The sequence below is a fragment of the Myotis lucifugus genome, unplaced genomic scaffold (assembly GCF_000147115.1).
Source record: "Myotis lucifugus unplaced genomic scaffold, Myoluc2.0 scaffold_31, whole genome shotgun sequence".
NCBI classification, from domain to species: Eukaryota; Metazoa; Chordata; class Mammalia; order Chiroptera; family Vespertilionidae; genus Myotis; species Myotis lucifugus.
In genome coordinates this window covers 5,511,143-5,528,167 of record NW_005871079.1, presented here as the reverse complement: position 1 = coordinate 5,528,167, position 17,025 = coordinate 5,511,143, and the positions used below count along the sequence as shown (strand labels likewise).

General features: G+C 41.0%; 1 protein-coding gene across 1 annotated transcript in view; it reads right to left on the bottom strand.

The window, feature by feature from the left end:
* VPS13A (vacuolar protein sorting 13 homolog A) overlaps positions 1-6,276 on the bottom strand; it is a 189,847-nt gene extending 183,571 nt beyond the window's left edge. The window contains 1 exon segment of the mRNA XM_006086823.3: positions 6,034-6,276. Within this exon segment, the coding sequence (XP_006086885.1) occupies positions 6,034-6,133 (100 nt within the window). The 5' untranslated portion in view covers positions 6,134-6,276.
* Positions 6,277-17,025: the final 10,749 nt, after the last annotated feature.

Below are 17,025 nucleotides of genomic sequence, written 5' to 3'. Positions count from 1 at the left end.
GGTCCCTCACCCCAGCCTGCACCTCCTCGTAAATCTTGGCCTCTTGGGGGGATATCCGACTGCCCCTGCGTGATCAGGACTAAACTAGCAGTCAGACATCCCTCTCGCAATCCGGTACCTCTGGCTACTAACTGCTCGCCTGCCTGCCTCATCACCCCTAACACTGGCTGTGCCTGCCTCATCACCCCTAACCCTCATCGCCCTAACCACTGCCTGCATTGCCCCTAACCACCTTTGCCTGCCTGATCACCCCTAACTGCTCGCCTGCCTGCTTGATCACCCCTAACCACTCTGCGGGCCTGCCTGATCACTCCTAACTGCTTGCCTGCCTGCCTGCCTGCCTGATCTCCACTAGCCACCTCTGCCTCGGCCCCCGACGCTGCAGCTTGGTCCAGAAGGACATCCAGAATGAAGTCCAGAAGGTCTTTCATCTGTCCAATCTAATTAGCATATTACCCTTTTATTATTATAAAAGATGCTCATAGCATTACCCATAAAAGCCAAAAAGTAGGAATAACTTAAATGTCCATCAACTGAATAAAGGATAAACAAATGTGATGTATTCATAAAATGGGATATTCTTAAGTCTTAAAAAGTAATGAATACTGATACATGCTACATGGATGAACCTCAAAAATATGATCAGTGAAAAAAAAAAACAGAAATGAAAGGCCATGTATATTGTATGATTCCATTTAAATGAAATGTCCAGAACTGGCAAATCCATCGCAATAAAGTAGATTAGTGGTTGCCAGAGGTGAAGTGGAGCAAGATTAAGAATTTATAGTGACTATTAATGGGTATGAGGTTTATCTTGTGGGTGTTGAAAATGTTCTAGAATATTTTTTTTTTATGTATCTGTCTGATTTTCCCAACACCATTTATTGAAGAGACTGTCTTGACTCCATTGTATGCTCTTGCTTCCTCTGTCAAGTATTAATTGAGCATAATGGCTTGGGTCGATTTCTGGGTTCTCTGTCCCATTGATCTATATGCCTATTCTTGTGCCAGTACCAGGCAGTTTTGAGAACAATGGCTTTGTAATATAGCTTGATATCTGGTATTGTGATCCCTCCAACGTTGTTCTTCTTTCTCAGGATTGCTGCGGCTATTTGGAGTCTTTTTTTATTCCATATGAATTTTTGGAGTGTTTGCTCTAGGTCTGTGAAATATGTCATTGGTATTTTAATGTGGATTGCATTGAATCTATAGATCATTTTGGGTAGTATGGACATTTTAATGATGTTGATCCTACCAATCCATGAACACAATATATTCTTCCATTTGTTTATGTCTTCCTCTATCTCTTTTTTCAATGCCCTGTAATTTTCCAAGTACAGGTCTTTTACCTCCTTAGTTAAGTTTATTCGTAGGTATCTTAATTTATTTGTTGCAATGGTAAATATAATTGTTTTTAGTTTATCTTTCTGTGTGTTCATTATTGGTGTAGAAAAAAGCCATAGATTTCTGGGTGTTAATTTTGTATCCTGCTACATTGCTGAATTCATTTATTAAGTATAGTAGTTTTTTGACGTGGAGTCTTTAGGGTTTTCTATGTACAATATCATGTCATCTGCAAATGAGAGTTTTATTCTTCTTTTCCAATTTGGAGATGCCTTTTATTTTTCTTCTTGTCTGGTCACTACGGCTAGCACTTCCAGTACTATGTCAAACAAGAGTGGTGAAAGTGGGCATCCCTGTCTTGTTCCCATTATTAAGGGAAATGATTTTAGTTTTTGCCCATTGAGTATGATGTTGGCTGTAGGTTTGTCATGTAAGGTTTTTATTATGTTGAGGTCTGATCTCTATATTCCCACTTTGCTGAAAGTTTTTATCAGGAATGGGTGTTGGATTTTGTCAAATGCCTTTTCTGCATCAATTGATATGATTGTGATTTCTGTCTCTCAATTTGTTTATGTGATGTGCAACGTTTATTGATTTGCGAATATTGTACCAGCCTTGCATCCCTGGAATAAATCCCACTTGGTCATGGTGTATGATCTTTCTAATGAAACTAGACCACCAACTTACACCATACACAAAAATAAACTCAAAATGGACAAAGGACTTAAACATAAGATGAGAAACCATAAAAATCTTAGAAGAATCCATAGGCAGCAAAATATCAGACATATGTCGTTGCAATATCTTTACCCATACAGCAGCTCCTAGGACAATGGAAACTAAGGAGAAATACACAAATGGGACTACATGAAAATAAAAAGCTTCTGCACAGCAAAAGAAACCATCAACAAAACAACAAGAAGCTCATGCATGGGAGAACATATTTGCCAATGTTATATCTGATAAGGGCCTAATCTCCAAAATTTGCAGGGAACTCATACAACTTAACAAAAGGAAGATAAAAATCCAATCAAAAAATGGGCAAAGGACTTAAATAGACACTTTTCAAAAGTGGACATTCAGAAGGCCAAGAGACATATGAAAACATGCGCAAAGTCAATAATCATCCAAGAGATGCAAATCAAAACAACAATGAGGTACCATCTCACACCTGTCAGAATGGCTATCATCAACAAATCAACAAACGATAAGTGCTGGCGAGGATGTGGAGAAAAAGGAACACTCGTGCACTGCTGGTGGGAATGCAGACTGATGCAGCCACTGAGGAAAACAGTATGGAGTTTCCTCAAAAAATTAAAAATGGGCCCTAACCGGATTGGCTCAGTGGATAGAGCATCAGCCTTCGGACTGAAGAGTCCCAGGTTCGATTCCGGTCAAGGGCATGTACCTTGGTTGCAGGCACATCCCCAGCAGGAGATGTGCAGGAAGCAGCTGATGGATGTTTCTCTCTCATCAACGTTTCTATCTTTATCCCTCTCCCTTTCTCTCTGTAAAAAATCAATAAAATATATTTTTTTTTAAAAATTAAAAATGGAACTCCCATTTGACCCAGTGATCTCACTTCTAGGACTATATCCCAAGAAATCAGAGACACCAATCAGAAAGGATATATGCACCCCTAGATTCATAGCAGCACAATTTACAATAACTAAGATTTAGAAACAGCCTAAGTGCCCATCAGCAGATGAGTGGATTAAAAAACTGTGGTACATCTACACAATGAAATACTACACTGCTGTAAAAAAAAAAAAAAGAAGGAACTCTTACCACGTGCAACAGCATGGATGGACCTGGAGAGCATTATGCTAGAGAAATGAGCCGGTCAGAGAAAGATAAATATCACATGATCTCACTCATTTGTAGAATATAATAAGCAACATAAACTGATTAACTAAAATAGATCCAGAGACATAGAAGCATGGAACCTCACATTGAGCCTCAGAGGGAAGGCAGGGGTTAAGAGATCAACCAGCTTTGGCTCAGTGGACGGAGCATCCCGGATTCAATCCTGGTCAGGGGCGAGTATCTCGGTTGCAGGCTCTTCCCTGGCCTGGGCCCTGGTCAGGGCTCATGTGGGAGGCAACCAATCAATGTGTCTCTCTCACATTGATGTTTCTCTCTGGCTTACCCTCTCTCTTCCACTCTCTAAAGGTCAATGGAAAGGTATCCTCGGGTGAGGATTAAAATAAAAAGAGAGAGAGAGAAAGAGAGAGAGAGATCAACCAAGACTCGAATACATATAAGCATAACCAAAGGACACAGACAGTAAGGCGGCAGGAACATGTGCTGGGGGGGAGTGAGTAGGGAGAGATCAATGGGGGGAAAAGGAGACATGTGTAATACTTTCAATAATAAATATTTTTTTAATATTCTAGAATTAGACATTGTTGATAGTTGCACAATGTTTTGACTATACTAAAAAACACTTTGCATGTTAAAAGGGTGAATTTAAAATGTGAATTAATATCAATAGAAAAAGAAAAAAAATTAAATAAGCAAAAGACGAAGACACTTCAACGGAATATACAAACAGCAAAGAACAAGAAGTTCAACAACTTCAATTACTAAGGAAATAAAACCATAACACTTTATCACTATGTACCTACTAGAATGGCAAAAAAAAAATTTTTTTTAAATGACACTACTAAATGGTACAGAGCATTTAAGCACTCATACAATGCTGGGGAGACTTCAAAATGTAAAGCTACTCTGAAAAGCAGTTTCATTGCTTCACATAAATTTAATATACACTTACCATATGACCTTGAAATCCCACTTTTAGGTATTTATCTAATGAAATAAAAATTTATGATCACACAAAAACCAGTACATGAATGTTTATGGCAGCTCTTCATAATTACCAAAAATTGAAATGTCCTTCAACCCATGAAGAGATAAACATTTACAGTACAATCATACAATGAAAGTACTACTAAATAGTGTAAGAATGAAATGCTGATGTATGCAACACATTCGTTTTACATAAGAAGTTACGTGAAAGGAGTGAAACTAAAAGAAGCCAGACCCCAAAAGCCACATCATATAATTCCATTTACATAGCACTCTAGAAAAAATAAAACTGTAGGGATGGAGGCAGAACAGTGGTTCCCAGAGGAGGGGTGGGGGCTGGGTGCGATGGATTGCAAAAGGGCAGCAGAGGGAATTTGGGAGTCTTATTGGAACTCTTCCCTATCATGACAGCTGGTATATATACATCTTTGCATTTGTCAAGACAGATAGTACTGTACATCACAAGGGTGAATTGTAATTTATGTAAATTTTAAATAATCAAATCCCAGGATAAATCCCAGCCTCTGTGTTTTCCCAGACCGGGACACCTTGTATGTAGAATCAAACTTCCACTATAAACCAAAGTACACCACGAAATGTTCTTATGGCTTCCTTCTGAGGTAGGTGGAGACACGTTTTATTATTTTAACTTTGCAAATGAGAAGCAGCACAGATGAAACAATATGCAACTTTCTGTTACTAATCAGAGATGTTGACGTAGCACTTATGTCCCTAGTTCTTGTAGTCTATTATGGAACGAGGTACCAAGATTAGTAAGTAACAAGAGGTCTTCTTTACGATTACACTATGTCATAGAGGAGAAAAAAAAAATCAAGATTAAAAAGTATTTTAGAAGAAGTCTGAAAGTGTGCCCATATTCAAGAATAGTTAATTTATTAAATACACACACACTCTTCACACACACCAAAAAAATAAAAATAAAAAAATAACCCTAACCTTGGTCTGGGGGATTCATTTCATAAAGAAAAGGAATCTGACTTCTAAGGGCATATTACAAACATGAAAGCACTAAAAATGAGGCTTTAAATAAGGTGAAGCACTGGAGTACACAGACACGAAGTAAAGCTGCGTCCTTCACTGTCTAGGCAGCAGCGTGAAGCGCAGGTTTCAGCCCTGTCTTTTGCAGATCTGAGAGGTTGCACAGCTGCACCTCGTTTCTTTAAAAAGTCCGTAATTCTCTCCAACCCACCACCCCGAAGCCTCACAAACCTACTAGTTAAGACCTTCCTGGGTCAGATTGTGAATTGAAAACACACAACCGCCTCAGATTGTGAATTGAAAACACACAACCGCCCCTTTGGGTTATTACGCACAGGAGTTTCGCTTTTTCTTATCAGCGGAATCCAGACGAGCAGCCCGGGTGGCGTGGCCCGAGCACACACCCCGGCCCGGCAGCACGCAGAGACCGGGGCAGGAAGGAAGAGGGCAGGGCGTCTTGGCCACAGCGTGTGCCTTCACGTGCGGGCGGCGTGCGACACTCGCGGGCCCTCCGTCACAGCCCGCGGGGGGAATGACAGCGATGGACCGAGCACCACCGCTGCCGCCGGGCCACGAGGGGAGGAATCTGAACTCCTGACCCAGAGAGTCCAACTGCGGGACTCCCGGCCACAGCGCTCGAAAAAAGAGGGCCTTTCCCCCCAGGACCCACGACCCCTGCCCCTCCTGCCAAAAATAAACACCTCGCGGGCGAAGGCCTGGAACTGTCGCCCGGCTTTACGTAATTTGACCCCGGAGGGCGGTGGCAGGTGGCGACGCCGGGCCAGCCGGGGGCCCGAGGACCCAAGAGGGTAGGGCCCCGCTCGCGCAATGGGCGGCCGGGAGGGAGGCAGGACTGAGGGCCGGCGACCGTCTCGTTACCTCCCCAGATGCCCAGAGTGAGCTGGGACGTGTCCAGGTTCACCACATAGTCCCCCAAGAACCGGTTCAACACATCCACGACCACCGACTCGAACACCATCTTCCTCCGCCGCGGTGGGCACGGAGGCCGCACCCAGCGCGCCTGCTTCTGGCGAGGGTCCGGCCGCACCCCTTCCCCGAGGCCGCTCGGTTCACCCGCTCCGGGGCAGCTCCGACCCGAGAGTAGCCCGTGCGGGACGCGCAGCCCCGCCTCCAGGCGGGCAGGGGCGGAGGCGGCCGCTCGGCGACGCGTGCGCAGCTCGGCGGGAGGGCGGGGGCGGAGCGAGGCGCGGGCGGGAGGGGGAGCCAGCGCGGCTGCGCCACCGCCTCTCCGACGAGCTCCCCTTCCGGCTCCTCCCCCGTCGCCTGGCAACGGGGCGGAGTGTCCCCGACCCCGCCCCCACCTGGAGACTAGCGTCTGGGCGGGCGGGGGCGGGGGCGGGGGCGGGGCGGTTCGCCCTGCAGGGAAAAGGCCCACCCCTATCTGGGCGGCGGAACCTCTTCCCCGCAAGCACTTGGGCCTGGAGGTCCTGCACTTAAAAAGTAAGGCGGGATGGATCCCAGCCCTTTCGCTCTTAGGTATCCTGATGGTTGTTGTGGGGAGCACCCCTGCCATTGTTACGGGTTCGAAGGCAGGGGCTCCTGGCTTTGCTGGCTTCCTGGGTCCCCCAGCCTGAATGTCTGCATGCCTGTAACTGCCTCCCTCCGAGCGCAAGGCGAGGACGTATCGCAGCTCACTTAACTTACCCGGCAGCAAATCGTGAATAAACTCGGGGTTGCAATTCTGCACCCCTTCCCTGCATCTGAGATGGCACTCTTTTTTGATAAAAAAAAAAAATGCAGAGCCACCTTTCATCCCATAGAAAGTACCTTCAGATTCAGAGTTAAAGAAATCAGCCAAGAATTAGAGCTAACAAGTTTGTGAGCAAGGTCCCAACCTTGATGGAGAATCGATATAGCGATGTGTGAACTTTCCAAAGTTTGCCAAAAGACACGAACAGACATTTCCTGAAAATGATATACACATGGCACATAAGCACATGAAAATATATTCAATATTATTAGCCATTGAGGAAATGAAAAAACACAAATGAGGTATCGCTATCACTACATACCTATCAAAATGTTTTTTTTAAAAAAAAAAAAAAACTGGTGATGCCAAATACTGGCGAAGATGCAGAAAAACTGGTTCATTCATGCATTATTGGGAATATGCAATGGAACAGCCACTCTGAAAAACAGTTTGCCAGTTTCTTTTAAAAATAATTTAATAAGCTAGTGTCTACCATACAAACCCGCAATTGTATTCCTGGACATAATCCCTTAGAAATGAAAACCTGTATATACACAAAACTTGTATATGAATGTTTATAGTGGCTTTATTCATAATAGCCAAACACTGGAAACAACCCAAACGTTTTTGAACAGATGAATAGTTAACCTGTATGTAGTACATCCATACCATGGAATACTACTCAACAATAAAAAGAAATGAACTATCAATACATGAAACAATTTAGGTTGAATGAGGAACATTATGCTGAGTAAAAACTGTATAATTCTATTTATAAAACACTCTTAAAGTAACAAATGTAGAGACATAAAAAAAGGTTAGCAGTTGTTAATGGTTAGGTATGGGGAGGAGGGATGAGTTGGGTGTAGCTGCAAATGGATAGCAGGGAGGAGCCTTGTGTATATGAAACATTTCTGTATCTTGATTGTGGTAATGGTTACATAAAATTGCATAACACTATGCACACACACACACACACACACACACACACACACACAAATGAGTGCATATAAAATTGGTGAAATCTGAATAAGCTCCATGGATGATACCCATGTCTTTATTTCCTGGTTTTCATACTGTACTATAGTTATGCAAGGTGTTATCATTGGAGGAAACTGGGTTAAAGGTACATGGGACCTCCCTGAAAATTTTTTTGCAACTTTCTATGAATCTATAGTTATTTTGAAATAACTTTTTAAAGGCTCTGCTACCTTCGGGCCTAATAGGGGCTGCCCCAGTGCATGATATGAGCCTGAGAGCTAAGAGATTCTACATGATGCTTTTTTGTCCCTGTGCATGGTGCTTGGTAAAATATTCAAAAAGGAAAAGTATCTGTATGTGATACCTTATCAGAACACATTAAAATATCAATTATTCTGTGGTCCCCAGTAAAATATTAGAAAGAGAGAGACGTATAATAAGGGATTTTCAAGCACCTTCCTCTGGCTCTAAGAAAATGACGGAGCATGTCACCCCATGAAGAGGAGTCCCAAGTGTGGATGTCCATCAGTGTTTGCTGATCCCAGATTTTCACATGACTGATTCTTGTCATTCAGGTGTCTACCCAAATATCACCTAATTATAAAGGTGGACCCTGACTGCTCAGTCTCAAGCAGCCAGCAGTCACACTGTCATATTCACCTTATTTACCACTCTCTGAAATTATCTTCCATATAGGGTTTTTAAATTTCTCTACCACCCACCATTGCCACTTCTAGAACAGGGAGCTAAGGTGTCTAGTTCACTGTTGTATCACCATACCTGCATGAACACTTGACACATCATAGGTTTTCAATACATATTTGTTGAAAGAATGAACAAATGTTAGATATGAAGCCACCACCAACTCTCACAAGACCAAACGTACCACCAGAGAAGTAGACCGACTGGAGGAGAGACTATTCAGTTCAGTGGGGACAAAAACAAACAAGAAGACAGGTTGTGATTGTGGAGTGAAGTTGCAGCCCAGGAGCAGTGGCATTGGAGCCTGGCTGGGGCCTACCTACCACTGCAGTGAGAGAGAGAAATGATGTATGTGGCAAGCAAGACCCTAGATCCAGAATTAAGGTCCTGTTGGCAGGACCCAGGTGAATGAATCCAAGGAGGCCAATCTAATCTCCAAAGAGCACCCTGAAGGATCCTTCAAAACATAAGTCAGATCATGTCACTCTGTACTCCATAACTGCCCACGTCACCATGGTAACGGCCACAGCCCTTACAATGGTAGATAAGGCCCTACCTAAGCAGCCTTCCCCTCTACCCTGCCCTTATCTAGAATGCTCTTTCCTCAAATATTTGCATGACTCACTCCCTGTCTTTGCTCTCTTGTCTTTTTTTATTTTTTTCAGCCCTTTCCTGAACAGCCGGTTTAGAATTGATACCTGTTCTCTTCCTACCCCTCAGCACTCCTGTCACCTTCACTGCTTTTATCTTTCCTGCGAGCACTTACCACCTAACATGCTATTTTTTATTTATTTCCTTCTTGTTCATCTCTCTCTCCCCACTATGGTATATATAATATAACGTAAGCTACTCAGGGAGAAATTAATATTATTGTTTTACTCGTGGTTCTGTCTTCTATGCCTAGAACAGAGTAAGCACTCAGATATTTGTGGAAGGCAGGAAAAGCCTTCCTGCCAGATATTGAATTATTGTCCATCAGCGTAAAACCTACTCTTCTATATCTGCTCTGTGATGCTGGGGCAAACCACGTTCATCTTCCACAGCTGACTCCTAGTCGGGCTCTGCCAAGAGCGAGCTATAGAGGGGCTAGAGGAGGAAGAAGGGACTTGCTTCTTTCTGTTTTTCTTTATGGGGCTTCCTGTCTACTTCCTTTTCTTGTGAGCACCACCCCAGTAACCCTTCTTCACCCAGACACCAGCAGTTCCTTAGCAGCACCTGCATCTGACTTACATTTCGCACAATTGGCATCATTTTGCATTATCTCAGAGACAGCAGAACCAACCTCATCATCTCCCCTAACAGAGACACCCAGCCAAGCAGACCCCTCCTTAGAGGTCTGAGTTTCAGCCCGTGGGCTCCTCTTCTACTTTTCCACCTCTTTCCCTTTGCTCATTCAACCCTTCGAGTTCTATTCACTTCCTGCTGTAACTACCTGGGTGATACATTAAACCACTATTTTTCACTATTTCACTACTTAGCAATTTTATACTTGGTTAACAGTCTCTCGTACGTATTTCGCTCTATGGGAGCCGAGTTAGGACCTGCAATTGAGCAGTATGAGTGAGGGGAGATATTGGACTGAGAGAGGGAAGCAGCAGCTTTAAAGGGAGTAAATGCAAATTGTAGGTGAGGACGGAAGCCAGATTCAGGGTCAGAGATAAAATTAAGTTTTGGGACTGCAATTGCCAGTCTATAAATAGGCAATGAGTCCAAGGATCAAGGGCTGGGATAATCAAGAGCAGGCCAGGCAGCGAAGTGTGAGGTGGACACAATGAAGGCTGCAGGGGAGAGATAGGCCACCCATATGAAGTGCTGGGGGGTCTGTGCCCGATGGTCCTGTGACCCAGGAGCAGTGTGGGGTTAGGTTGTTCACTGCAGACTGAACCCACTGATACCAGCCTATTCCTTGTTTCTTCAGTCCAGCTCCCAATTCCTAGGCCACTATTATTTTAGACAGAATTTGGAAGTCCTTGCAGATATGAACTCTCGGCCTATCTGAACTTTTGAATATTGACCACTATCTCGATTTCCTGCTTCTATTCTCTTTCCTCCCTAGGTGAACCATTGATTAAACTGGAGGCTGTATGATCCTGTGTGTGGTGTGTGTGTGTGTGTGTGTGTGTGTGTGTGTGTGCGTGCGCGTGCTTCCCACAGAGGTTGGGCATTTCAGTGTGTACTTCTAAGGCCAGCCCCATTTGTTAGTGCAAATAATCTGAAACATACCCATGGGAGGCACTGACTAGTGTGAAAGTTGACGTAAGTGGAGCCATTTTAAAATGAATGCAGAGCAGCCATTCCAGAGGAACAGTCTTGCATGTCCTGCTCCTTGAATCTGTGGACTGTTTGAATCAGACCCGACCTTTGAAATGACCCAAACAAACATTGTCTTATCACAATTGTTTGTAAAGCCAGCAGGAAAGCAGATATCCTGACCATAAGGATCGATGATTATGGATTCTCTATCTGATGATAGAATCAGTATCTAACCATTTATAGCTAAAGAGGAACTCAGCTTATTAGCAACAATAGGAATTTCTTCATGTAATTCGTTATTTTCTTTTCTCATAAAAGCCCTTTGTCTTCACCTTTGGGACACTATTTGGGTTTCTGCCAGAATTTGGGCTTCCAGAATTGCAATTCTTTAATCCCAAAGAATATAAAATGAATATAACTCCAAAGGTTTAATGAGCAAAGGGGCCAACGAGGATGGAGTGTGGTGGGAAAGTTCAAAGTTAGAGAACAGCCAGGAGATTTAGGCAGGGGGTAATTGTAGATCTCAACTAGGTCATGGCAATTTAAGTGAATAGAAAGGCATAAATGAAATGGAGGTCATAAAGGTAGGATTTATGAGCCTTGGAAACTGATTAGATAAAATAATCCCAAGATTGTGTCATTTGTAGTAACTGGAACGTAAAAACAAGGCAGCAGTTTTATAGGAGATGAAGAAGAGTTCAGATTTTGGTTAGCTCCATGAGATTTAAAATCTAGGGGAAAATATCTAGGACACAGTGTAATTTGTCTAGTGAGAGAAATTAAGAAATGAGGTCCCAGTGAGAGTCCAGAACAAGAGATAGACTCCTGAGAGCTCCCTACAGCAAAGCAATTATCCATACTCAATGTATGGATGACACTTGGGAGTAAAGGAATGTAGAGAAAGAAAAGCAGACCAAGGGTTGAACAGTGAAGAAACATTCTCATGTAGGGGAGAGCCAAATGGACATGAGAGAGAAGTCCTGGTACAGGAGTAGGAGTACTTGGAGTGCGATGACCCAGAAACCCAAGGAGGATTTATCAAAAGAAGGGGTGGTCAACAACAGCAAAATTGTAGAGATGTTAAGAAAGATAAACACTGAGAAAACTCAACCAAATTTAGCTATTAGTGAGTACTTACAAAATCTTTTGATTCCACATCTAAGAGATGTCTAACCAAGGTTATTTTAAAACAGTAGATTTTAATATCCAAGGGTTACTAGCAAATGTGAACCTTATGTTTACCAGTAGTGTGTGTGTTTTTAAAGAAAATTAAATTCATGTTGCACTTACCAAGTACTTACATACACATAGTTCCTTCTATATTAAAATGCTCATTGTCAATGACGGTTCATTAATTCAATATATGTCCACATTATTTTTTTTTAATTTTTACAGTATTTCAGCTCCTCTTGTCCTAGTGTATATGCTTTTATCATCAGAATATAACATTATAATGGGTAAGAATCTTAACTGATCCAGAAATAAATCAAACAGTCACCTCCACACATCCTGGCTGCTTTAATCACAGTTTGTCTCTGAATTCTTTATTTAACTTGCCCAGAAATATGCTAACCCATAAATAGATATCAAAGAAACTCTATGTAAAACTATTTTCTAACTTCATGTACTTTTATAAATCTCTACAAGATATTCCCTTAGTAATACCATAAGCAAGTATGCGAGGTTGTAAGAGAACAAATCCCTGGCTCTATGTGCACAACAGATGTGATGTAGAAGATGTAATATGCTCTAATGTTTTAATAATTTTGTCCATGTCATGTATAGCTTATGTACTTTATATACTTAGTTCATATAGATATGCATATATAAAACTCACATATAGTATCACAGACTGATTCAATCTTCTGCAGTTTTCCTTTAGAGCAGCGGTTCTCAACCTGTGGGTCGAGACCCCTTTGGGGGTCGAACGACCCTTTCACAGGGCTCGCCTAAGACCATTGGAAAACACATATATAATTACATATTGTTTTTGTGATTAATCACTATGCTTTAATTATGTCCAATTTGTAACAATGAAAATACATCCTGCATATCAGATATTTACATTATGATTCATAACAGTAGCAAAATTACAGTTATGAAGTAGCAACGAAAATAATTTTATGGTTGGGGGGTCACCACAACATGAGGAACTGTATTAAAGGGTCGCGGCATTAGGAAGGTTGAGAACCACTGCTTTAGAGGAAGCTATAAGAGCACCATCTAGTGGAATTTTTGACATAAAATCCTTCCAAAGTAGTCATTAAATTGATGTAATAAATTTGTAAACAAATTTTATTTTTAAATCATAGTGATTATAAATTAATTCTTATATATTTTCTAAAATAAATCCTAAATATATTTCAACTAAACTTCAGATTAGAAAATCACAATAAATAATTCATTTATGACATTTAAACCACATATTTTAACTACTGAATTGTTTTTTCTCCCATTTGAGTGTTAATTATGGTATACTAAGGATTTTCTTACTTTTCATACAGATTCATATCTGTTCTAAAAATATTGAACTGATTGTAATTTTATGTTATTGATTATAAATTTGGCTTTGTTTTCCCAATATTTATTTTTTAATATATATTTTTATTGATTTCAGAGAGGTAGGGAAAGGTAGAGAGAGATAGAAGCATCAATGATGGGAGAGAATCATTGATCGGCTGCTTCCTGCACGCCCCCACACTGGGGATCGAGCCCATAACCCAGGCATGTGCCCTGACCAGGAACTGAACCATGACCTCCTGGTTTATAAGTTGATGCTCAACCACTGAGCCACCCTGGAGGGGAAGTGGGGGCTGTTTTTCCAACATTAATTAGTAATGGATCAGTTCCTAAACAAAGGTTTAATTCTACTCACTAGCTATGTCAAGAATTTGAGCTGCACTTTAAAGAGGTTTAAAAAGACTTAGGTATAGAATTATAATTTATCTTTTAGTGGCAATGCCCAATACAAGCTATTTGACTTTTTCCTTAATTGCATAAAGTTCATCATTACATTTGGCATGAAAAGACAAACACAGTGATTGCCTCAGCTTGAAACACTGATTTCATCATCAGACCAGAGGTCCTTTAAACAATGGGAGCAGCAAATGAAGTTCGTGTGTCTTTCGAATCCTGGAAACACATTAAATAAATGCATAAAAGTGGCCATCCAACCATATGGGCTGATGGGATACAAGTTTATATCTTCCAGCTGAGTTTTCTTTTCACTTTAGTTTTATTCTCTTATTTCATTAATATTTTTTTGTTTCTATAACCTCTATTCCTCAAATTTCTTAAATGATTCTTTCTCACGTTAAGGTCTCTCTTCAAATATCTCCTAATCAAAGAGGTTTTCCTTGACCATTCTATCAAAAATAGTACCAACCACCCCTCCACCCATACCTCACCTCTTCTCATCATTTTCACACTTTGCTTTCTGTATTTTTTCTTACAGTTCTTATCACTACCTCTCATAATACTGTAGAAATATTTGTTTATTTTCTGTCTCCCTCTGTAATAATTTCAACATTGGCTCCATGATTTTATCCATCTCTAGCTTGCCATGAAACTTTGTATTAAGGGTGTTGCATCCAACCCAAATCTTTGACTCCATGTTCAGTTGTGTCCTTTGCTTAGGTCAATGATATATTAGCAGTACGATGCAAGGAGACCTTGAAAAGCACTTGCACAATTGGCTTGCTCTCTCCCTCGTGGCCACTGCAATGAAAACACACGTGGACTAGGCTACTAGGGGATGAACAATACGTGGGGCAGTGCCAAATCACCAGAGTAACCTTAGTAGCCCCAACTGACCTAGTTGGGCTATCTCTCAACCTTGTGTTTGGAAAGCTCTGATAATAATAATAGTAATAATAATAATAATAATAACTGTTTTTTAAGATAATGCACTTAGGGGTGGCTAGTACAGCAATAACTAATTAGTACACTCTCCCCTAGAATGCAAACTCCTTGAACATAGGAAACTCATATGTTTTGTTCACTGCCACATCTCTAGCATCCAGCACTGTACTGGCAAGTAAATATCTATACTTATAATAGGGTGATATGCAAATCGGTTGGGACGCTGTCACATAACGACCCATCAGCAGGAAGTCAGGGCAAGGAGCTACAAGTGTCAGAGAGCTACAGGAGGGCAGGGCAGCAAGCTACGTGTGGTGGAGAGCTATGAGCAGCGGTGGGCGGGGTGGCCAGCTGAGGCAAGCAGCAGTGAGCTACTCGTGCACGGATTCATGCACAGGGCCACTAGTTTGTTGAATAAATGAATTTGGTGGGGATAGGTGGGCCATATATTACAGTTTAAGTAATAACTTTTATGATGGTGTATATTTTATATACGATAGATACAATAACATGGGAAGAAATAGGTAGGTTAGTTATCCTATTCTCAAAATTATTATTTCTTTCAATCAAGCTTTTGATAAGTATTAAGGAGTAGTGAGTTCAAGATTATACATCTGAGTTCATGATTATGTATCTTACCAAGCATTTAAGTGTAACTATTTTAAGTGCATAGTAAAGTTCTATCATAAGCAACTCTAATGAAGTTGTGTTATGACTGGCTTCCTTTAAAGATCACTGAGTAACCTAACGATGAAATATAAGAAAGCTATTTCACCTCCACATAGAGGTGGGCTCAGGGTACACCTTCTGATCAGGAATTGTTCTGAGTTAGCTTCAAAACAAAGATTATTGCATAAGCGAGCTACCCAAGTTCTGTGTCAAAGAGCATGGCTGTAATACTTTTAACCTGAAATGTGTTCTTTAAAGAAATATTTCCAAACTGTCACCCAAGCTGTTTTTTTAACAATGCAATAATTAAATGTCTAATTTTAGGAATTGTTACCCTTAATCCAAGTTAAATAAAATAACTGCTTTGTATTACAAAATTATTAACTAAGAGAGAGAAATATCTTGTACATTAAGAAACAATTGATTGGAGCATATTCATTTTGTTTTCATACACACAAGAGCCAGGAGAGTGTGCTATGCTTCCATCTTCCTAAATCTTCTACGGTTGTTTTTTTTTTACTAGAGTACTACATTCAAAGATGGTCATCATATCTTCATTGTAGATTATTGAATAAAGACTTTGTGGTCGTGATTTAGTTTTCAAAATGTTTGCAATATTTCAGAAGACCGCAAAATGAAATAAAAGCAAACAGGAGGTTTCTGATGTTTCTAATAGATTTACACATGTAACTCGTGTGTCTTTATTTTCCTTCTTCCTGGAGTATGGATACAGCCCAAAGGATGTAGGATAGTCTTTTGAGCCCTCTCCTGCTAAATCCTGATATCCCAGCACATCAGTGCCTCCTTAGCCCTGGCAGGATCTTCAACAACTTGATTGCCTAAATCCTGGCACGAAGCCCTTGTACCCTGCCCCTTGCTTTGCCTATCATTGTCTGCAGGATATAGTTTCTGGTGATAGGAATGTGTCTTTGAGGTTCGTGAGTGAGCCAAATAAGTAATATTTTCATGCTTGACTTTGCCACTATCAGTTTGGTCACTTCAGAGAGGTGAGTGGGATTGCTGGCAGCTTTCTCTCAAGGGATCCTAGCAGCTACTCTGCTGCATTAAATACAAATAGAGGGTTTTAAAAAATGTAATAAAAATATTCTTGCTGATTCTTTTTTCTTTTTATTCCTTCTCTTTTTTGTTAGTAAAGTTCATTGTAAAATAAATTACAATTGCAGAAGTTATAAAACAGAAAATTGAAGTATACACACACTCATACATAATACTTTGGTGTTTTATAATGTCCTAATGTGACAATATTAATTATTTCTCCCACATATGCTCTTCAGTTTAGGAATGGTAGCAGTCCCCTGACATCAAGTTCCCTATCTTCTAAACAAACCCACCAAGGGGAAAATCTGCATTTTTCTTTGTTTCAGTATTTTTAACTTTCATCTTTCCCCCTTGTAATCTTGGTAATCTATTGATATTTTACAATAGGAGGAAATCCACGTGATCATCTTGGTACAAAGATGCTGAAGGAAAACCTGAGTCATATGGCAGCTTTTCAGTTCTGAGGGAAAGGTTCTGTAGATCAGAAGATACCAAAAGCTCACAAGATTAGATGGTATCTCTGGAGATATTAGATGTGCTGACAGGTTTATATCTCCTATCTTTCCTGATGCTATTAGGTTGAGCCATATGATACTACTAGAGGCGTGTTGCATGAAAAGATTCATGCAATAGGC